Source organism: Chenopodium album, chromosome 18 (assembly GCF_948465745.1).
Source record: "Chenopodium album chromosome 18, dcCheAlbu1.1, whole genome shotgun sequence".
NCBI lineage: Eukaryota > Viridiplantae > Streptophyta > Magnoliopsida > Caryophyllales > Amaranthaceae > Chenopodium > Chenopodium album.
The window spans coordinates 21,275,984-21,298,871 of NC_137851.1; the positions used below are offsets into that span (position 1 = coordinate 21,275,984).

The 22,888-nt window shown below is 37.0% G+C and overlaps 1 protein-coding gene across 1 annotated transcript; it reads left to right on the forward strand.

Annotated features, from left to right (window-relative positions):
• Nucleotides 1-214: 214 nt before the first annotated feature.
• Nucleotides 215-2,408, forward strand: LOC145591982 (uncharacterized). Its single transcript, XM_081648457.1, has 5 exons — nt 215-480; nt 781-1,139; nt 1,282-1,442; nt 1,527-1,875; nt 1,978-2,408. The coding sequence occupies exons 1-5, from the start codon at nt 215-217 to the stop codon at nt 2,406-2,408; spliced, it is 1,566 nt and encodes a 521-aa protein (XP_081504583.1).
• Nucleotides 2,409-22,888: the final 20,480 nt, after the last annotated feature.

Below are 22,888 nucleotides of genomic sequence, written 5' to 3' on the forward strand. Positions count from 1 at the left end.
ACCTTCTCCAGCTAGGGATTCTACACCACCACCTATAGATCCTGACCAGGGACAATATCAACCACCAACACCAACCCCTATTCACTCACCAAACACTCCAGTTAGATATCCTACACCACCAATACCTTCTCTAACCAGGGAACCTACCCCATCTCATCAACCTTCACATCCACCCAGGGAACCTACCCCATCTCATCAACCTTCACAGCTACCCATGAATGATAGGGGTGGGTCAAGCAAAAGGCAGACAAGAATTAAACCAAGGGAGTGGAGGGTGCCTAGTAGTACAGCCATGAAGTATGGTACATTTGCAGGGAAGAAGAAAGGGGGGAGTAGTGCTGGATCAGGGAGTCAGGTTAGTACTAGGAAGAAGAAACCAGTGACTATTTGTGAGAGTGATGAATCTTCTGATGGTATGGGTTCAGAAGATAGTGAAGATGAGGATTATGTTGCATCAGACATAGAAGATGAACTGGATATGTAATTGAACAGTGAGGATGATTTTATAGTGGAAGAGGAAGACCTTGGTGATGATATTTCTGCCAAAACCTTTGAGGATTATCTTGATGGTAGCCATGTGTTAGACAAAATGTACAAGAATGGAATAATATGGTCTCATTTACCATTTGGGTCAATTCAGCTTGAGCCATGGTTGATTTTTGAGAGAAAAACAGAGTTCATTGAGGTGTTTAGGGACTATTTCATACAAGAGGGCTTTGCTGTCTAGGCTGACAATCAAAGATACACAGCAAGTTGTTTGATTAATACTTGAAACTGGAGGATTCATGCCACAGTTCTGACTGATCAAGTCAGTTGGGCTATCAAGAAGCTAGAAGGGGAGCATAGAACTTGTGGGAGGCTTAAAGAAAATCCCATGGTGTCATCAGCATGGCTATGTAGACACTTATTGCAGGACTTGGAGGTAAATCCTGACATCCTAGTGGATTCTTTACAAAGAGTGTGCATGGAAAGATACAGGATTAATGTGAAGCTCAGGTTGTTCTACAAAGTCAAGGCCTTAGCTAGGGTGCAAATTCATGGGGGTTTTGCTGATTCATATGCACTTTTACCCAAGTATGCTGAGATGATTAAAGCAACTAATCCTGGTTCATATGCACTGATTACTTGGACTGACAATGGTAATGAAGGATCAAAATTCAAGGCCTGTTTTATTTCATTTGCAGCTCAGGTGAAGGGTTTTTTTGGGTGGTGGTAGACCCATAATAGGCATTGATGGTGCACATCTTAGTGGGTATTATAAAGGCATAATGTTGACTGCAGTAGCAATTTATGGCAATAATGAGATATTTGTCATTGCATATGGTCTGGTTGATACAGAAAGCATAGATAGTTGGACCTATTTCTTCAGGAACCTCAGAATTTTGTTACAGCAATATGGATGTGAAAAAGATGACTGGACATTCATTAGTGACAGAATGAGGGTAAGCAATTACACAATACTTAGTTCTTTTTTTTATGTACATGTTGCAAACCTATACTTACTACTTTATGTGCTCTTTTTGAAGGGTGTTGACTCAACTGTGTTTGAGGTTTTTCCAAGAGCAACAAGGAGAATTTGCTGCCAGCATCTTTACTCAAACTGCAAGAACAAAGGATGGAGTGGGACTGCCTTTCACAAACTATTTTGGGTTGCTGCCAATGCCTATAATGAGTATGTATTTGAAAAGGCAATGTCCAAAATAAAGGACTATAATGCAAAAGCAGAGCAGTACCTTAGAGCTATTGAGGAGCAATGGTCAGTCCATACATTTGATAGAAGGGTTTGTTGTGATCATAACACAACTAACTTTGTGGAATCATTCACTTCATGCACACAGCCACACAAAGACATGCCTGTTTTGACATTATTGGAAGGTAAAATTCTTTTCCTCTCCTTTTGTTTCCTCAACTAAGCATGTTGTAGCTTGTTTTTAATTGTATTGTTTGGCTGCTGTGTTGATGTTTGGTGTAAACCAGCTGTGAGAAATTGGTGTATGAAGAGGATTAGAGCTAGATTTGACAAAGCTATTGACATGGAGCCTACTAAACTCATAGAATATGCAAAAGGTATTCTGGAGACAAGGAGTGAAGACTCTAGGCTCTGTCATGTGACAGCTTGTGGGGGTGGAGAGTTTGAAGTCAGGGATGGGCATGTGAAGTTCCCTGTCATACTTGAAACCATGACATGTGGGTGTGGGAAATGGCAAGGTTCAGGGATACCTTGCAAACATGGTTTGAGGGTGATTTACAACCAGAGACTTCAACCAAGTGATTATGTGTCTGCATATTTCGAGGGCGCTGCATATAAAATGACTTATGGAGACCATATCCATCCCATGGAAAATCCTACTCACTGGCCAGGGTTTGATGTCCCAGAAATTGCTCCTCCTACAGTCAAGAGAGTGTAGGGAGACCAGCAAAGCAGAGAAGGAAGGGCCCTAATGAAGCTAAGAAGGGTAAAAGGCATAAGAACAACAAGTGCAGCTTATGCAAGGAATTGGGACACAATGCATTAACCTGCAATGCAAGGAAAGAAGTTGAAAAAAAGAAACAACAAGCCAAAAGCACATCTCAGCAACCTAACACAAGGGGGAGGAAGAGAAAGGCTGACACAGCAGCTCCTTGATGTTCACTGCTCATGCAAAAGTCTCTTTTTGCCTAACACTTTTTTTTTTTTACAACTAATTATGTTAAACATTGGTTGGTTGTTACGCATAAATTTGTTTTAGCATAACTTATATGTAAGCACAATTGACTGCAATTGATGGTGCATGTAGCACTAATTTTTTGTTTACAAGAAAAACTTATTTATATGCTACAAATACAATGATTAAAAACATAATTACTCCTACTTTTATTGCTCCATTTACTAGTTTTTGCTGTTGTACTAGTCTTCTCTTCACTTGCTTCAACTCTTGCTTCAACATATTCTCATCTCCATGAAATTGTGCATCAATGCGTTCCCAACTTTGACATTCATAACCCGAACCAACATTTTGCTCAATACCCTTGCACCACCTAAATTTATCACAAACATCACACTTATAATACAATCTTTGAGGATTTTTTGCCGATTCGGAGCTCCTAATTGCAAATTTTCTTCCACATGAGCACACTTTGTTTGGCACTCTCACATATGAAATTTCATAACAAGAGGAAGACAAATTAGAATGTGTGGACATCTTTTAAAACTAATTAAGGTGTGGTTGTACTTTACAACCCCTCTAGGAAGCTAGTTTTATACACCAACTAGCCGTTACAATGACAGCGACTAGTTTTTTTTTTAAAACAAAATAGCTGTTATAATATTTGGGTATATGGTAAAATAAATTTTATCACACTGGTATATGGTGAATTAAATTTTATCACAGTGGCATATGGTGAATTAGTAAAATAACACAAACGGCAGGCTAATGTCTGTTAACAAATTTGGCATTTTGTGATAATTTGTATAAACTGAGTGGTATTTGGTGAATTAGAAAAAAGTTGGTGGTATTTGGTGAATTTTGTCTCAGTGGTCTTTGGTGAAAAATCCGAAAATCAAAAGCAAATTAAACAAAATAAGAAAAAGAAGAAGAGGAAGAAGAAAAAGAAAAATAAGGAAACTCTCCCCAAAATATTTTTGGGTGGCATAATCACCCTTTTCCTCAATAGTAGACGTATGAGGGACATGAAAATAATCATAGACGAGAGGGTCCCTAATAGGCTTATGGACAAAAGAAGGGAGGGAAATAGGAGTGTAAGGGATATGGTTAAATCTCCTTGAAAAATGGACATGAGAAGAGGGAATAGGGGCTATGGTCTCACAAATGAACTCTTCCTCACCACCATGCCTCACATCACCAATAAGAGCATGGAAATCAATCATAGAATCCTCAAAAGAAGAACACTCATGATCTCCATCTCCCTCAAACATCCAACTTCAAAGAGGAACTACATAATCCCCTCCATCACAACAATGAATAATAACTCCCTCAACATCTTTAAAGCCCAAAGTCTCAAAGCCATGCATGAATGGATGCAAATTCATTTCAAACTCATCTCTCTCCCAAGAAGCATCCTCAATGAACTCATTCAAAAGGTTATGGGTTTTCATTTGACACTCAAAGAACTCATTGATCATAACCTCAAATGAATCCAAATACTCATGGATAGAAGAATCACAATCATGCAAAAGAGACTCATCAAGATGGGAAAGAGGGTTGGGGTTTTCAAAATCAACACTCTCTCCGTTCTCAACTCCTTTACCGTCACTCAAATTCTCACCAATGAGATCCTCACACTCTCTTGGTTGCTCAAAATCATCATTATCATATTCAACACACACATTCGGTTTAAAATTTTCACAATTAAGCATCAAAGATGACAATTGGATTTCTAGCTCTTCTTTTATTTTCAATTCTTCATTAAAAATTTCTCCACGCTCTTTAATCATCTCCAATTGGCTCCTTAAAGTTTCCATCATTTGTCTCTCTAAGGACCTAAGATTAGGATTCATCTCCAACTCTCTCAAAGATTCGTCAATTTGGTTATAAGGGATTAGAGACTCATCAAAAGAGTTTGGAGAATGAAAAGGTAAAGAGGGTTGATCAATAGTAAAAGAAAAGTCACAACCAAGGGTAGGACCATGCACATTAAAATCATGAGCATTTTCATTAAATAGGGGAGAGGGGGCACAATCAAGCATATGAGATTCATCATTGAGGGAACGAAGAACATCACAAGAAGACATGGCAAATAATGAAGAAAATTGAAACACACCATTAGCATCAACTAAAGCATGCGCCTCATCATCATGAACAAAAGGGGAAATAAAATTGAAAACATTTATTCTAGGTTCACTAATGGGTTCATGTGACAAATCATGGGAGATCATGCTAACATTAGTAGAATCACGACATTGCACATCAACATTAGAATCATGATTACCCCTATTATAGACATCCCTAGCAAACCAAACATAAAAATCCCAAGCATCATCAATTGACAATGCTCTAAATTCACCATTATGCATGCTTTCAACTACATTCCTAGTTTGCTCATTCAAACCAAAATAACAAATCTCACAAGCCTCCCAAAGACTACAAAAATTATAGTTCAAAATTCTTATAAGTCTGTGGAAATATTCACAAAAAGGCTCACAATCATATTGAGGAAAAGAAAAACATGCCATTTTTTTTTAAACAAAATAAACAAAAAATCAAATAAAAGAAAAGTATATACAAAGACCTAGACTCAAGCAATCAAAAACACTTAAACATAGACACCGTTCCCCGGCAACGGTGCCATTTTGACGTAGGGAAAATGTTGGTCGTTGACTAATCCTCCCTCGGTCAAACTAATTTATACACACTCAACAAACCTAAATACGAGTATAGAGGCAAGTTAAGGGTCGAACCCAAAGGAACGGTAATGTTCAAGCACTCTCAATTATGTGCCTAAGCTAGGTCGAAATCTAAGGGTAAAGAGGTAATACTAACAACTAACCAAACAAAAAACCAAACAAATAAAGCACTAGGGAATGGGGATCAACAAGTAATCATGACAATTGTAGCAACTCTGGTACAACATGCAAATCAAAGGTTGAAGACTAATGGAAAGAGAAATCAAAAGAGAGCTCAACAAGCTATCTCCTAGAGGTCAAACTAGCACCAACTACGAGAGACTCTACTAGGAACGTCACTAACCGATCTCAATCGACAATTGTGAGCTACAAACCAATGGTCTGTATCAATGTAAACTTACAATGCAATCTAGCATAATTCTCAAGGCCTAATCGAATTACACACATGCACAATTTTCATTAATCATTTTAATCTCAACACAATTCCCAAATTAAGCACAGTCAATCAATCATACAAGTTCCACCCAATCCCTAGCCAAACAACTACTTTAACATCTTCATCTAATCAACTAACAACTAAGGAAATCAAGAATCAACAAAATATCAAGAACAAATACACTAATCAAGCATCAAACATCAAAATCAATCCAAACAAACTTGAATATTAAACAAAGCAATAAAATGAGATAGAGTTAGAAATGCTCATTGATAATAGAGAAGATCTTCAACACAATTGTCACCATTGAATCTTCAATCTCTCAATCACCATTGAAACTCCTCACTTTCTCTCTCTAAATCTACTGCTAAACTAACCCTAAAACTAGAAAGAGAAGCTCTCAACTAAGCTAAGAATATGATCAAAGATTATCTCAAATTGCCTCTCCTTCTTCTTTTTCTAAAATCGGGTTACAAGTATATATATATAGGAGGCGCGAAGCGAAACCGAGCAAAAACAGGGACCTAAAAGGTGCGCCCGCGCCCGTGGATTGCGCGCCCGCGCTCCTCTGGGTTCCTTCGGTTCTTTTCGAGGCTTCGTGCGTTCACCAAGGGACATCGAGCAGGCGCACCAAGGATGGCAGATCCAAAGGAGCTTGATGGTGGGTTCAACACCACTCCTTCATGAGAGCGCGGCTTGAGAGAGCAAGAGCTAGAACTTTGAGAATTCACTTCCTTGCATCTTGAGCTTTCCTATTGCGATGAGCTTGCTCCAAAAGCATCTTCTACCTTAGAAAACCATCAACATCAAGACCCGAACCTCGTACAATACGTACAACCACGAAAAGAGAGCAAATAAACGAAAAAAGACTAGGAAACCCATCAAAATGCACAAAACCACAAAATAAGAGAGAAAAGGTAAAATAAAGAGGAAAAACATGAAACTAAGCATTTATTAAGAAGAAAAGCTATGAAAAGAAGGTAAAAACAACCTAAATACTCATCAAATGGGTGCCATTTTGACACCCATCAAAAACATGGGTTTGGAAAGGGAGAAATTCTATGTTTGATAGAAGAAGACAAGACAATGAGAGAAAAAGAAACTGAAGCAATAAGTAGTTCAAGTCCATTAACTTTGTTAAAGGTATTTATTATTCCGGTTACTAAATATGCTATTATTTTCATTGAACATATTATTTTAGAACTACTCAATGTTATTTCAGATTTTATGATTTTAAGAGTAATCAATTTTATTTTACAATAGAAGCATACCATTTTTATTAGTAGAAATATTATCTTAGAACTAATAAATGTTATTTTTTATTATATTATTTTAGAACTAATAAATGTTATTTTATTAATAAAAGAATGTAATTTTTTTTAACTTGGAATATCAATTCTTATAAAATATTATGTTTTTGTATTTAAGGTGTTCTTGGAGAAGTTTAGTAATCTGACAAAAGTACTTGCCGGAAACTTTGATGATTTGAATCAAATGATGAGAGAAGCAAGAAAATTTCTACCTAACAGCAACTTGGCCAATGACATGGTTGTTATGGTTGCAAAACTATTGGAGAAAAATAATATAGTGAAACAACAACTGTCACAATCTCCAGAAGTTCGAGAGCTTTCCATACTCAGTCAAACCACTTATCCGTTCGAAACAAAGAGCTTTATAGCTGAAGTTGAAAGATTTCAGAAAGAGGCTTTAGAGAACTTCATAAATCCTCAAAATAAAAGGAAAAGATCAATATCTCCTCCATCATTTAGTCTTCATCTGAGTCAGTCTCAAACACCTAGTAATGCTGGTGATGTGAGTTTGGATTTGGATCTCAACATTGGAACTAGTGTCACAAATGTTGTTGAAATTGCAGCACAAGTTCTTACTGAAAATGAAATTGCAGCACCAGATGAACAAACTGAAATTGAAATTGCAGCACAAGATGTTGTTCAAACTGAAACTGAAACTGCAGTACAAGATGTTGTTCAAACTGAAACTACAATACAAGATAATGTTGAAAAACCTTCTACCATGGCTACTACAGCTACACCAGAGAGGGCAAAATCTCCTGAGAAAGTGGATATTTCAAGCGTAATGGAAACACCGATTCTGGAATCAATTCATCAAATCTTCCCGGCACCAAATGAAGAAAAGGGTAACAAATGAAGTTGACATATTTAATAAATAAAATAGCCTAGCTTAACTATGTATGGACTCTAAAATTATGTAAGGATAATTTATAAATCTAGCTATGTAATAGTATAGTATAAAATGACATTATATTACACTGATATAACTTGATATTATTCTGATATGACTTGATATTATTTTGATATGATTTTATATTATTTTGATATGACTCTATATTATTATATGACTTATTTGTGTTATTCTAAAATATTTGTGATGTTTGCTTTAATGTATCAATATTTACCAGAACACTGTTCTCAATGGAAAGTAACATGTATAAAGCTGTAAGCTTTCCAACATCACTGTGATATGTATGATGAAAATTGTGATCGGGTATGGCATTTGTAATCTGAATTTGTATTTCTTTCTTTCTAGCTAACTTAGTTTCTTTTGTTAACAGGAAACGCCTGCTGCATCTACGTATCAAAACAAATGCATCGAGAATTGGGATGACATTTGTACCTTGTTTGCACCTGATAGAGCAATAGGAGATGGTGCTGAGCAGCATGAAGAAGCTGCTGCAACAATGGAGAATGAAAATGATAATGGTAGTACATCAGATACAGTTTCCGAAGATTCAAACAAAAGGTTAAAAAGGGATCGTCTTACAGATGCTGTGAGTAGCTTTGCCGAATCTTTCAAGGAGTACGTGAGTAAATCAACAAGGCCAACTAGTCAAGAAATCTACAAGGAGGTGTCTAGTGTACTTGGAATATCTCGACACCAAGTTTTGAGGGCGGTTAAGGGATTCTTAAATGGCACCTTCGATGAATTTGACATGCTGAAAAATTTACCCAATGATCAAAAATTAGATTGGATCATATTGTGTATAGATGAGTAATAGTGTTGTAAGTTTAGCGATAATTAGAGTTAAGTTGGAACTTAGGTATTGAAATTTAGAATTTGGAATTCCATTGTTTTCCACACAACAACTAGAATTTGAAATTCTAGAATTGAAATTCTCTTGTTTCCCAAACAAGTATTTGAATTTGAAATCCTAAATTTGCAATTATCATATTTCCCAAACAAATGATTTGAATTTGAATGTAGAATTTCAATTTCGGAATTTGAATTTTATTATTTGAAACGAAATCCGCATATCCAAACACAACCTTATGTTATTTCTTATATTAGCCTAATATTGTAGCAGATTGTGGTAAAGAGAAAGGTAAGGAAATCATTCATGGAGAAAGGAGAGCCAAAAGGCTTGTACTTAAACTTCCAGCTTCATATAGGTCACCATTCTTGGCAAAAAACAGTGACACCTTCAAGAGCATACCCCACAAAAGGAAGATGGTTGTCAATTATGCATTTTGCAATGAACTTCCAATTGAGTAAGTTATACTTTTTATGAGTTCTTGTTTTTTTAATGGTAAAATAGTTGTAGTTTGGAATTGAGTTAATGTTATTCTTACTAAAATAAAATTTTATTTTGCCATATATTATATGTTATTTTGAGATGATTTCATGTTTTTTTATTATACTAACAATAATTATGTTTTTTTTTTTTTTTGAAACAAAAGAGAGGAAATGCTGACTATGTCTGGTGACAATCACATAGACAAAAATTACAAGGAAAGAAATGCTGACTATGTCTGGTGACAATCACATAGAGAGCAACATTATTGATGCTTGGTCGTACATTATGAATTTTGAGAACATGTCAAGAAAAGATACAGCACCAGGAAGATTTTTCTTCTCCACATATCCATTTGTAAGTACAAAATTTAATTTTATTTAATATTTTTATATTACTCTGATATGACTTGATATTATTCTGATATGACTTGATATTATTCTGATGTATATATTGTTGTTGTAGGTTGTATTATTTGGAAATGTGTACCCTGACAAGCAAAAGAAAATCAAAGCTTTTTTGGAAATATTACAAAATGAGTTGATCGATCAAAGTAACACAGATGATATGATTTACTTTGCAAGATAAAAAAATTAAGCATGGTAACTTATTATCATTATTATGATATTATTCTGATATGACTTGATATTATTTTGATATATATATTATTGTTTTTTTTTCTCAAGTTTTCTTCCCTATAGTTAGAGGTGCTCATTATTATCTTCTTTGCATTGACATGCAAAAATCAACTTTTGAATTACTGGATAATAGAGTTTTGGAAGATGGAATATCCTTCAAGAACAAATATGATAACCACCCAAAACAACTGGTAAATTCATTGATGTACTCATATGTTAAATGCATTAATTTTCATATATATGTTGATGTATTGTTCATTTGAACGCAGTTGAGAATGTTCACCAGATTCCTTCGGAATATAGGATATGACCAAGCAAAAGCAGACAATTTGGAGAAAAAATCAACAAAAACATTAAACATGAAATGGAGAAGCAACAGAAACTATGATGAATGTGGAATTTTCTTAATGAATCATATGGAGACATATAATGGAGAGAAGGACACAGAATGGGTTTGTGGATTACAAACTAAATATGTAAGTTTCTAGTGCTTTTGTGCTTTTTATAAAAGCTCATGTTATTTTCATCAATCCTTTTTTATTTTATTTTTCTAATAACTTTTGTGTTTTTTCAGGAAGTACAGCTCAAGCAGCTCAAAAAGCTTCGCGTAAAATATTGTGCAAAGATTCTATTGCATAAGGAAAATACACTTGATGAACAAGTCTTGAAATATGCAAGGGTACATTCAAAGAAGAAAGCTGAAGAAAAAAAAAGGGAAATTCTCTTTGGTGAACTTCAACTTTTTACTTTTCTAAGTGGTAAACATTCTTAAATTTTATTATCAATGGTAAACTTAACTTTTTGATTACCATTGATAAGTGTTATTTCCTTAACTATAGTTAGTTTTTTATATTTTAATTATATTAAAATTAAAAAAAAAAAAACCAACCCCTCCCCCAACCTACTGCCCATCCCCTTCCCCCAACCCAGCCACCTCCCAGCGGCCGGAAACCGACGAATCTCCCCGACACCACCCTCTCCCTGTCGGAATCGGCCCCCCTCCCCTAACCCCACCCCGATTCGACCACCCACTCCCTTCTCCTCCCCAGTTCTGGCCTTCCCCTCCCCTTTCCTCCTCGAATTCAGCAACCACAAACCCCATCACCAATGAAATAGCAGTGCTTCTACTGCTGCTCCTCCTTCAATTCGCAAACACACCACCCACGAGCACTCTCCTCCCACCGCCGGTGATCCCCCCCCCCCCCCCCCTCTCTCTCTCTCCTCTAACAAGCAACCGCCGGTGACCCCACATTACCAGCAACATAACCTTCTTCAACCCTAAGATCGAGCAAAATCAACCCTAAAATCGAGCAAAATCAACCCTAAAGCTTCGAATATTGACGAAACCCATGATTTCGACCTTCATCCCGAAATCCTTATAATCTGATGGGAGGAGAGATTGAGGATTTGAGATTACGAGGAGAGGATTTCGGGTCGAATTTGATGGGGGTTTGTTGGTCGAGTTTCTGGGGGGTTTTGGGTCGAATTTCAGGGTGTTTTTTGGTCGAATATCTGCCGGCGGTGGTGGGGGAAATGGGAAAGAGAGAGGTGTGGGGTGGGCGACGGTGGGGGGAAAGGATAAAGAGAGGAGGTGCGAGAGGTGAGGGAGGCTGGGCGTCGCCGATCGAAGGTGGGGAGGCCAGGCGTTCCGACTGGGGGTTGGCCGCCGGCGTGGGTGGGTGCAGGGGAGGGGGAGCTGGCAGTGGGTGGGGGGAAGGGGTGGTTTAATTTATTTTTTTTTAAATTTTAGTATAATTATTAAATAATTAAAAACCTAACTATAGTTAAATGTTATTGTTAAAAAAATAAAAAATACTAACTATAGTTAAATTTTTTATAAAATATAATAATTAATGGCACCATTAATAATTATAAAAAGTTTAGGAGTACCAAAGATAATTTTAAAAAACTTTGTTTACCACTTAGAATTTTAAAAACTTGGAGTTCACCAAAGAGAATTTCCCAAAAAAAAAAATGATCAAATGATAAAGATGATAGTAGCTTACATATTATTTGAATGTTTCAAAAGCAAAACATTAGCTTACATATATCCAATATTACTTATAGTTGAAAAATGATATGTAGATTGAATTCATAAAAATACAAGTATTGACTTACACAATACACATGTTACTTACATATTGAATATTATTTCCTTTATACTGAGTGTTATTTTCATTAGTTTGTTAACTGTTGCATACCTTAAATTTTCATTGAATAGAGTATTATTTTGGGATTCTCATAGATTATGTTACAAACATAAAAATGCATAAAATCAAGATTCTACGTACTAAAAAATATTTCTTATTATGTATTTCAAGTTAATGATTGAAATACATTGATAAAAAATAAACCATATAACTATTCAACTAAAATTATATATATTCTATATATCAAATCAATGAAAAAAAATTGTAATCCAATAGTTGAGAATGTATTTCTAATTGTAGCTCCAAAAATCTAATTATAGCCTCCAACAATGTATTCCAAAGAGCCTGTCTTAAAGAATCTCAAGAGGAAGGAAGCTAACATTAAAGTAATTATCAGGTACATAAACCTCCAATCCTTGATTGTGATTTCTTGGATGACATATCATACCATTAGGTGGAAGATCATGTTGACTCTACAAAAAAGAATAAGAAGTAAAAAAAATTAACTTTATGCAAAATAAAATAACATATAAACTTTAGTAAATAACATTAAATAGTATAAAAATAACATAGCTTACTAAATAAAATAACATAACAATAAAATCAAACAAATAACATAATATATACATGAAATAACACAAAGAAAAACATTTGAACATCATAAAAGGACTTTTAAAAAAAGTACCTGGACAGAAAGTTGAGCTTTATCCTTTGTATATTCGATATATGCAGCTTGTTTATACTTCCATGACCTGATTTGACTGCATTTTTTCTCCACGAAACTCTTTGGCCTATCATTTCTCACATACTTCTCCCTTCTTGTTGTAGGATCTTTCACATTATCATAAGTAGTAGAAAGAAGCACATGATCACCATATGAATTGACAAATTAGCATTCTCATCAGGTAAACTACCAGAATTATTTTCAGCTTCTTGCTTCCTAGATTGTTTTGAAGTTGCTAATAAATCCTCAACTTCGTTCTTCATGTTCTCATAACACAAGTCAATAACTTTTCTAGTACACAAGTCATTTTGACTAGAATTCACCTATTGGACCAAGTTCCTTATAATCAAATTTCTCCATACACATGAAGGAACAAATTTAGGATCATTTGTCACCTTTTCCTTTCTTCCATTAGTTACTATAGCTGATTTTTTCCATCGAGGAAACACATACCAATCAGTAATTTTTCGATACAATGAATAAGAAAGATCCTTAACGAATGCACACATAGTATACCCGACTCACTATACCCCTTGCAAGTGCAATCAACTTTAACCTCCTTACAGTTGAAGGTAACAACGTGCATAATATGATCTTTGGCTTCACGCCAAACATGATAAATGAAGACAAAATCTCTGACATCCAAAATCCTCTGTTTATATGCATTTGCAATTATGTAATTTTCCTCAAACAACAAACCAATTTCCCTTGTGTATATCTCCTTAGCATGCAAAAGCAATCTAACCTCAGCAAATGCAAGATATCGATTACCATTTAAAGTTTCAAAATCATCCCCATTTTCATCGTTTCTCCACTCATCAACAACATCATTAAAATGTCTATAAAAATCACACAAACCATCTGTTTTTTGATAACCTGTGTGAAACTGACTTGTTAGTTGTTTCACTCCTTTGAGAGGATAAAATACCACCTGAAAATTACTCTTTGGAATAAGCTGGACACCACTTTTTTTTCAAATCATATATCCCTTGAAGCCATTTATTATTCCAACATTTATACTTCTCCATCATTCTGAAAAATGAGAATAACACAACATATAAACCTCATGTAACATAAAGTTTCCTACATAATAACATAAATTGTCCTACATAACAACATAAAGCCATAAGTGCAATTATATTATAATTCGTATAAAATAAAATAACATGAAGCTTTCAAATAAATAACATTAACAAATTCGACATAACATGAAATGTTCATGCATTTAAAATAACTTGCCCACATAAAATAATATGTAATTATACGCGAACTAACATATTTTGAAAATAAAATAATATGAAACACCCATCAGAATAACATGAACTAAATAATACTAAATATAATTACCTTGCCCAGTAATGCTCAAACTCTGCTTCTGTATCAGTATATTTCAAGACATAATTGAAGATACTTTTAAATCCTTTCAAAGCTTTTAAGTGAGGAATATTCTTTGTTGCATTTTTACCAATATGCCAAGTACAAAGACAATGACAAGAATTTGGGACAGCAATTGAAATAGCTTTGGCCATGATTGACATTGATTCGTACGACACTTATAGGCCGAATTTGTCCCATAGAACTCAGGAACGTATTGTACAGCCAAATAAAAGATTTATGCTTCTCATTCAAAAGAAACCCAACTCCAAACATGACATTTTTATTGTGGTGGTTCATTCCCACAAACGGAGCACAAATCATGGCATATTTATTGGTTCGATAAGTTGTATCAAACACTAACAAATCTGAAAATATTTCATAATCTTGTTTCATAATACCATCCCTCCAAAAGAAACTAATGATGTGCCCTTTCTCATCAAGCTCCAAATCATAGTAGAAGTCAGTCTCCTTAGCTTGCCTCTCAGCAAACATCTTTAACAACTGCTTAGTGTCACAACCTTCAATCTTCTTTCTCTTCTCCTTTCCTACTGCATTATAAACATCTTTGACAACACAACCAACCGATTGAAAACCATCACTCTCTTTCCTAACAAATCGATATGCATCACTTACACCCATACCATTGTCTTTCCAAGAAGTGAACATATCCAATTGATCCTTACTTACATTTCTTTGAGATCTTAACCAATGTCTTTTATCAACATCAACCAACTTGTGGTTGTGCTCCATAACATGTCTTTTACAATGATGGGCACCTGACTTATCAACAGCAAACAGTACATGAGCTTTGCATCCAGTCCTAAAATCTGTCTTAGTATATCACTTTGAAAGACTTTGTTTTTTAAACCCTTCTTTTGAACAAAGAAACTCCCTTGCACATACAGTCCCATCATTCCGAGGCCTTGTCTTCCCCTTGCGAATACTAAATCCAAACCTATAAGCATAATTGTTATACAAATTATATGCTTCATTAGCATTCATGACATCAGCATCAAGCAACTTAGGTTTATCTGCTTCCGAGTAAAAATGTTGACCAACTGTAAAACGCATGTTATTTTTAATTTACGTTATGTTATTTAGATTAAACTGAAAAGAATCATCAAATATACAGAAGAACAAAAACATCTTTCAGAATAACATATATACTTCATTAAAATAACATTTACTTTTTTAATTAATCCGCATTACTAAAAATAAGATAATAAAATCAATTTCTTAAAAAATGACATATGTTATCTACAAAATAACATCCAGTTCATGCAATTTGAAATTTAAGAATAACATATACTTCATTAAAAGTAACATTTACTTATTAATTAATTGAAAAAAGAGAATAACATCAATTTCTTTAAAAAATAACATAATTATAAAAATAACATAAGCTATTTACAAGATAACATCCAATTCATGCAATTTAAAATTTAAGAATAACATATACTTCATTAAAAATAACATTAATTTAACGTTACTGAAAAAAGAGAATAACATCAATATCTTACAAAAATAACATTTAATTACAAAAAATAACATCCAATTCATGCAATTCACGATCAATTGATTTGAATTAAATTTAAAAGCTTCACCTGCTAGTGATGAATCAAATTCATGGTCGTCCGCTTGCTCTGTAATGATTTCCACATCAAAATCAACAAGAGCAGATTAAATACAACGAGCATCATCGGCCTCAATACGTAGCAAATTTCAAAAATCATCTTCAATTTAGAAAAGTAATTGATGAAAAGAGGAAAAAAAAAAGTGATTGATTTGAGAGAAAAATCGAAGAGAAAAATTTGCAATTGAAAAAATAGAGGGAAAAAAGTATATCAAGAAGAAAAAGGAGAAAAGGAGGGATAATGGAGGAAGAGCAGGTTGATTATATACTTAATACCCTAGCAGCAGAAAATGCCGTCGTTTAAAACCCAGAGTACCATGCTAACGGTACTCCGGGAGTAACATAGAATTTGCGGAGATTGATGATTAGTTTTGTTATGCTTTTCAATTTTACAACGTGTAGTGAGTAGTTCCTTTGCTAGGGAAGTGGTGAAGCATGTATGAATGATAAGCTATAGCTAATTTGGGGTTTTTGATTGATTTGATGATGTGATTAAATTGATTGATGAAATTTGTGCATGTGTTTGATTTGAAGAGGAGTAGCTAACCTTGATTATCAAGCTAGATAGCATAGTAGTTTTCAATGACACGAAAAATTGATTTGGAAGATATTATATCGATTGATCTTATTTTGCTATTTTCCTTTGAAGTCATTTGTAGAGACATCTAGCTTGACCTTAGGAAATAGCTCTTTGAGTGATTTTGATTGCAAATATCGTTTTCCCTCGAATTACTTGATTGATCAAATTCCCGAAAAATTAGCAAGTTTATAGTGAGTGCATGTGGATCCTAAATTACCTAGTGCTTTGATATTTGAATTCTATTTGATAGCTTTAATTGAGTTGATTCGACAGCATAGCTTAGACCAACCCTATTGTTTAAGACTTCGGAATAGCTTAGCTTGAGACTTTAGCATATACCGCATTCCCTTGGGTTCGACCCGGACTTACCCCTATACTTAGGGTTGAGTTTGGTTTTATAAATTTGGTTTTGATCGGGGAAACATAGAAATCAACGACCTAGGTTTCACCCGCGTCACACCGAGGGCATGATCTGAGACAACAAAGTACATACAGAGCATCTCTTTGGGCAGAGGGCTGACTAGCCTTAGCAAAGAGTGCAAATGTTGCTTTAACTTTTAGAAGGTCGCCTCAGCGTCATCCCCCCATTCAAACATAGCCTTCTTCTTGATTTCTTGGAAGAAGTAAAGGCACTTGTCGCCTGAACAGCTGAGGAATCTCCCTAGGGCCGCCAGACAACCTGTTAATTTCTGCACTTCTTTGACAGTGCGGGGTGACTTCATGTCAATGATCACCTGTATTTTCTCAAGGTTGGCCTCTATCCCCCTCTGGTCAATCAGGAATCCGAGAAACTTCCCAGACTCAACACCAAAGACGCACTTCTTAGGATTGAGCATGACCTTGTGCTGCCTGAGTGTGGTGAATGTTTCTCAGAGGTCAGCAAGGTGATCTGCCTGGTGCTTGGATTTGACTATCATGTCATCGATGTACGCCTCTACATTCCTCCCTATTTGATTAATGAAGACTGTATTAATCATTCGTTGGAAAGTAACAGGCGCATTCTTCAAGCCAAACGACATCACAGTATAACAGAATAACCCCTAATCAGTGACGAATGCTGTCTTCTCTTGATCCTTTTTTCCACAGGGGAATGAAAGCCTGAATAGGCGTCCATGAAACTCATCAGGGCATGTCCGGCTGTAGAGTCGACCAGACTGTCGATCTTTGGAAGCGGATAACTGTCCTTCAGACATGCTCTGTTTAAGTCAATGTAATCAACACACATGCGCCAGGTTCCATTCGGCTTCTTTACTAGCACAACGTTTGTAAACCAGTCAGGGAAGTTACATGGCCGAATGAACCCAGCTTCTAACAGCTTTTTAACCTCATCAGTTGCCGCCTGACTTCTCTCCTCACAGTGATTTCTTTTCTTTTACCGCATAGGCTTCTTTTTTGGATCCACGGCAAGTTTGTGGACAGCAAGATCCGAGCTGATGACTGGCATCTCTTCCACTATAAAGGCAAAAATGTCCTTGAATTCTTTCAGCAGAAGATGCAAGTCTGCACCCTACTTCGCAAAAGCAACCGTCCCCACCTTTACAGTACACTCTGGACTACTATCGACCAGGGCGATATTGATGTGTTCTCCAACCGGCTGGGGACGGAGGTCATTTGACCGTTCCCTGGTCAGTGATTGCTATTGCTTCTCCTTTTTAACCACCACCAGCTGGTCAGCTTTTCTTTTCTTTGCGGCTGGTAGGGTTGGATTAGGATCCTTGACATCGTCAAGGTCAATTGGCTCCTTCCCCTATCCGGCTGCTGTGGCCGTGGGTTTGACGTTTGAGAGATAGCAGTCTCTAGCCGTCTTCTGATCCCCATTTAGAGAGCCAACAAAAGCCATCATCCCTTTCATATTTCAGCAACATGAGAGCTGGGATGATGACGGCCTTGCACTCGTTTAGAGTGGGGCGACCCAAAATAAGGTTATAGGTGGTCAGCTCTTCAACCACCAAAAACCGAATAACCATATGGTGCCCTTTCCCTTTCTCCCCTGCCGGATGGGAAGGTCAATTTGTCCGACAGGGTGCACGACTCCTCCCCCAAAACCAATGAGAGGGTGGGAGGCAGTACGCAGGCTGCCCTACTTGTACTTCAACTTGGACAGGCACTGGTCGTAGTTAATGATGTTAGAGGCGCTACCCATGTCAATAAGGATCCGACCAACTAGTTGGTTGGCGACCTTACATTCTATGACAACCGGGTCGTCATGCGGCCGGCGGACCTTGCCCCGGTCTCGTTCAGTGATGACGACCTTTGGGAAGGTGATGTTGGCAGATGCCTGCCTCTCATCAACAAAATTGACCATCTTCCTCAGATGGTACTCGGTGCCCCGGATGGTCGGGCCACCTCCAGCGAATCCTCCTGTTATGGTGTAGACCGACTCCTCATCGGTGTCCGAACTACCAGAAGGCTGGGGAGTCTTTTTAGATGACTGGCCAAGATTCGTCTTAGAAGTTTCTTTGGACTTCAAGACATAGAATTTCAGCACCCCTTTGTCGGACAGGCGGTCCAACAGTCGCTTGAGGTTGTAGCAGTAGTTGGTGTCGTGGCCGACATTCTCATGGTAGTGGCAGCCCTTGTTTTTGTTTCGATTTTCAGCGGAAACCTTTCATCGGATTCGGCTTCTCTAATATTAGTTATTCCTTTATCTCCATGAGGATGGGGTAATTGTCCTTGTTAAACTCGTAACTTGAGACGTACGGTTTAAACTCCTTATTTTTCTTCTGGGACAGTTGGGCAGAATTATTGACCGCCCAGATGTCCTTTCTCTTTTTGCTCTCCTCAAACTTCTGAGCCGGTTGAGTAGGCCGACTCTCTTTATGCTTATCAGACTTTTTAGGGTCTAATTTCTTGTTGGAGGAGCAGAGTTCAGTCGCCTGTATATAGGCTTCCGCCTCCATCATAGCTCCCTAGAGTGTAAAAACTTTCTTTCGGACAAGGTCGAACTTGAAGGTCGAACCATCCTTCAGACCCTTAAAGAAGTCTGTATAGGCTACCTCGTCAGACAGCCCTTGAATCTGGATTCTCACCAAATTGAACCGCCTGACGTAGGAGCGCAGTCCTTCTCTATCTCCCTGCTGCACATTGCTCAAATCGAGACTTGTTTTCTTTGCAGGGATATTCATAGAAACGTTTGAAGCAAATAAGAATGCAAGCCTCTTGAAGATGTTTATACATCCACCTGGCAAATTGCCAAACCACTGTTAGGCTATGCCTTTTAGGGTAGCTGGGAAGCAGCGACACCAGGCGGCATCATCTAACCCCTATAAATACATAAGGTGGGTGTATGCCAGAAGGTGATCTTCTAGGTTGGTGGTACCATCATAGGTGCCCACCAACACGTTTTTAACCTTGGCCGGTTGTTCAGCCTCGGTTATTTCCCTGGAGAACGCGGGTTGTTCTCCAAGGTTTTGCAGCCGGAGCTGTCAGTCCATAGATCGGAAATTGTGTGTCGTTTGTCCTTTAAAGAAGGCAGGCTGAATGTAAGGCAATGCAGGCGGCTAGTATAACGGCTGGGCCGCATACTGAGCCGAGTTAATCACATGGGGACCCATATGGACGGAAGGACCGCGTGAAGGAGTTCCATGTACGGATTGTGAATTCTTGAAGCTGTCTAGGTAACTCGACATGGAGGCCGACTCGGACTGCTGCTGATTCTTCCTTTGCTCAATGTAAAGTCGAGCATCAAAGAAGGTCTTCTTACTGTCGTCCGGCTGAACATGCCGGATGGCATTTCTCTTTGTTGTTTCGGGGAAACGGAATTTAGAAAGGTCAATCAAAGGTCGAGCCTTCTCCTGGGTTGCAGGGTGGGGAGTAGGCTGTCAGTCTTTGACTGACTTAGCTCTCTCAGATTGAGCTGGTTTTTTTGGCCGACTGCTTTTTCCTAGGAGTAGCCGTCTTTTGGTGATCAGGTCTTTGATTTCGCCCTTGAAACTCGTCATGGATTTCATGAGCTCGTCTCGGGTGACTGGGGCGGATCCTCCCGCCTGTGTCTAAACAGACGGTCGTCTAAGGGGCTTGCTTGTACCCGCCTGGTCATTGTTCCGTTCCAGTTTATCCCTGGGACGGATGCGTTTAGAGATGAGTGACCCATCAGGGGCCACATAGGTTTCAACTTCACAGTTGTTATCAATGTCATGGTCTATATAGACCTCTCCATCAACCGGAGGCCGGTTGGTTTCTAGAGGCGGTACGGGTTCTTGTGAAACCATCTTTTAGGTATTGTCCCCACAAACGGCGCCAAATGTTTTAGGGTTTTTTGTGTCCGTTGGGAGAGTTACAGCTCACAGACTGGATCCAAGCCGCCTATACCTGTAAAACAATGGAACTCCGGATGTTCGGAGGTCCGCCTCCAAAGTTTAAGTTAGTACGGGATCAAAGTAAAAATGTGCGAAAAGTAAATATCTTTTCGGATTTCGAGATCAGGTGTTTTCTTCATTTTCGAGAATAATAAATGATGTAATGATTGTAAGGTACCCCAATTATTAGGGGAATCTCCCTATTTATAGGATCCCAGAAATGTGTGCCCCTACCCTAGGGTTTGATGACCTAGGGATTTTGGCTGCGCCATTTTGCGGCTACCTGAAGGCCCAATTCCTGAGGGCTTATCTGCTTGACACATGTCAGCCCTTGGGAGGTCCATTTGGAGACCTTTTCAGGTGACACATGTCGCGCTCTCATTAGGCCATGTGGTGGGGTAGACATACCCAAATCAATTATGATTCTAGTTTCAAAGTGTTGTGATGCTTCTAGTATAATTTCATTTTCTTCCACTTATTTTGGAGTATGTCAATAAATTTGATTAGTAGTATATAGCTTCTCATATTTGGAGAAAAATCGTTGCCCAACGGGAAATTCTAAGAAAAGCAATTCGATATAAAATTGGAAATGGAATGGACATATACTTTTGGATTGATAATTGGGCCAGCAATCAAAGCTTACTTGAACTCCTCATATGGAGACAAATCAAGTTGACTCGCTTAAACACAAAAGTGTTAGAGTTCATTCTCCACAACAAACATGGGATAAACAAAAGCTATGCTCCTTCCTCCCAAACAATATTGTTTCTCAAATATTAGGAATTTCGTTACCTTGTAGCACGATGCTAGATATGCCGGTGTGGGGTCTCACTTCGTTTGGCAATTATACAGTAAAATCCGCCACATAGCTTGCCCATAATCTCAATCTTGATGATAAATGGGAACATCGTTGGATATGAAAATTAGATATTCCTCCTAAGCTCCAAATTTTCTGGTGGCAAATTCTTAATAATAGTCAAGCGTTCGTGATACCCTTCACAAAAGAAACATAATTTCTTCTAGTGATTGTGGTCTATGTAATGTTCATAGTGAAACTGGGAACCACCTCTTTCTCTGTTGCATACATTCTAGAGATGTTTGGAACCATACCTTAGTTAAGAATTGGTTGGATTACATAGTTTCCTACGCTGATTTAGTTGAAGCACTTTTATGCTTAAAAAACACAAACTTACGATTAGGAAATTTATCCTACTTATTTGGAGTATTTGGAAAAAGCGTAACTCTATAATTTCCCGCAAGAACCTTTTGACATCCTAGAATTTGCCACCTAGCGGAATTTACGTTCAATGAGTGGCACTATAGAATTCTCATTCATACCTTTAGTTCCTCGAGGTCCCCTATTCAAAGATCCCCATCTACTCCTCTATATCATTCTCCAACAAACTCTATCATAATTGCTTGGGAGGAGCCACCAACAAATTTCTACAAACTCAATTTTCATGGTTCAGTATTCAACTACTCAACACCACCAAGATTTTTATAACAAAGGTCATGGCTCTTCTTAAAGGCATTCTTCTAGCCCTTGAGCATTGGATCAAAACTATTCTACTATGTAATTAAAGGTGATAATCTTTTACTAATTAACTCTGTCAAAGGGATCTGGTCAACACCATGGCAAATTATATTGTCAAAGACATTTGTTCTCTTCTTAGCAAATTCGATAATTAGAGTACTCGTCATGTCTTTTGGGAGACAAATCAAGTAGCGGATTGAATAGCAAATGTTGGTCATTTAGTTAGTGATAGTATAGAACTATGAATATTGTGCCTTGTAATAATTCTTCTCTATTTCCCCTCCTTTCTTCCAATGCATTAAAAATTCCCCTGAGAAAGGCTTCCTAATATTTTCTTTTTCCTTACCATTGTAAAAAAAATTATATAGATAAAAATATCAAAAAAAATTACTCGTCGTATCAATTGTCAATTTGATACAAAATAAAATATATCTATTTTTTTATTGATAAATTTGCTAACTATACAAAAATTCCTAACCCTTAAAAATCACTTCTTTTCTATTTATAAAAACTTTTAAAAAATCAGTTCTAATCTACAGAAAATCAGAAATAACCATATGACCCTTTTATATTAGCCCTTAAAAATCACTTCAAAATCCACAAATATTGAAATATAACCAAAACAGG

What these genes read in the sequence shown, in the direction of transcription:
- LOC145591982 (XM_081648457.1), top strand. Translation starts at nt 215, where the DNA reads ATGAATGATAGGGGTGGGTCAAGCAAAAGGCAGACAAGAATTAAACCA. An exon ending in TCATTAGTGACAGAATGAGG is followed by an intron (nt 1,443 to 1,526) that starts GTAAGCAATTAC and finishes CTCTTTTTGAAG; the next exon opens with GGTGTTGACTCAACTGTGTT. An exon ending in TGTTTTGACATTATTGGAAG is followed by an intron (nt 1,876 to 1,977) that starts GTAAAATTCTTT and finishes GGTGTAAACCAG; the next exon opens with CTGTGAGAAATTGGTGTATG.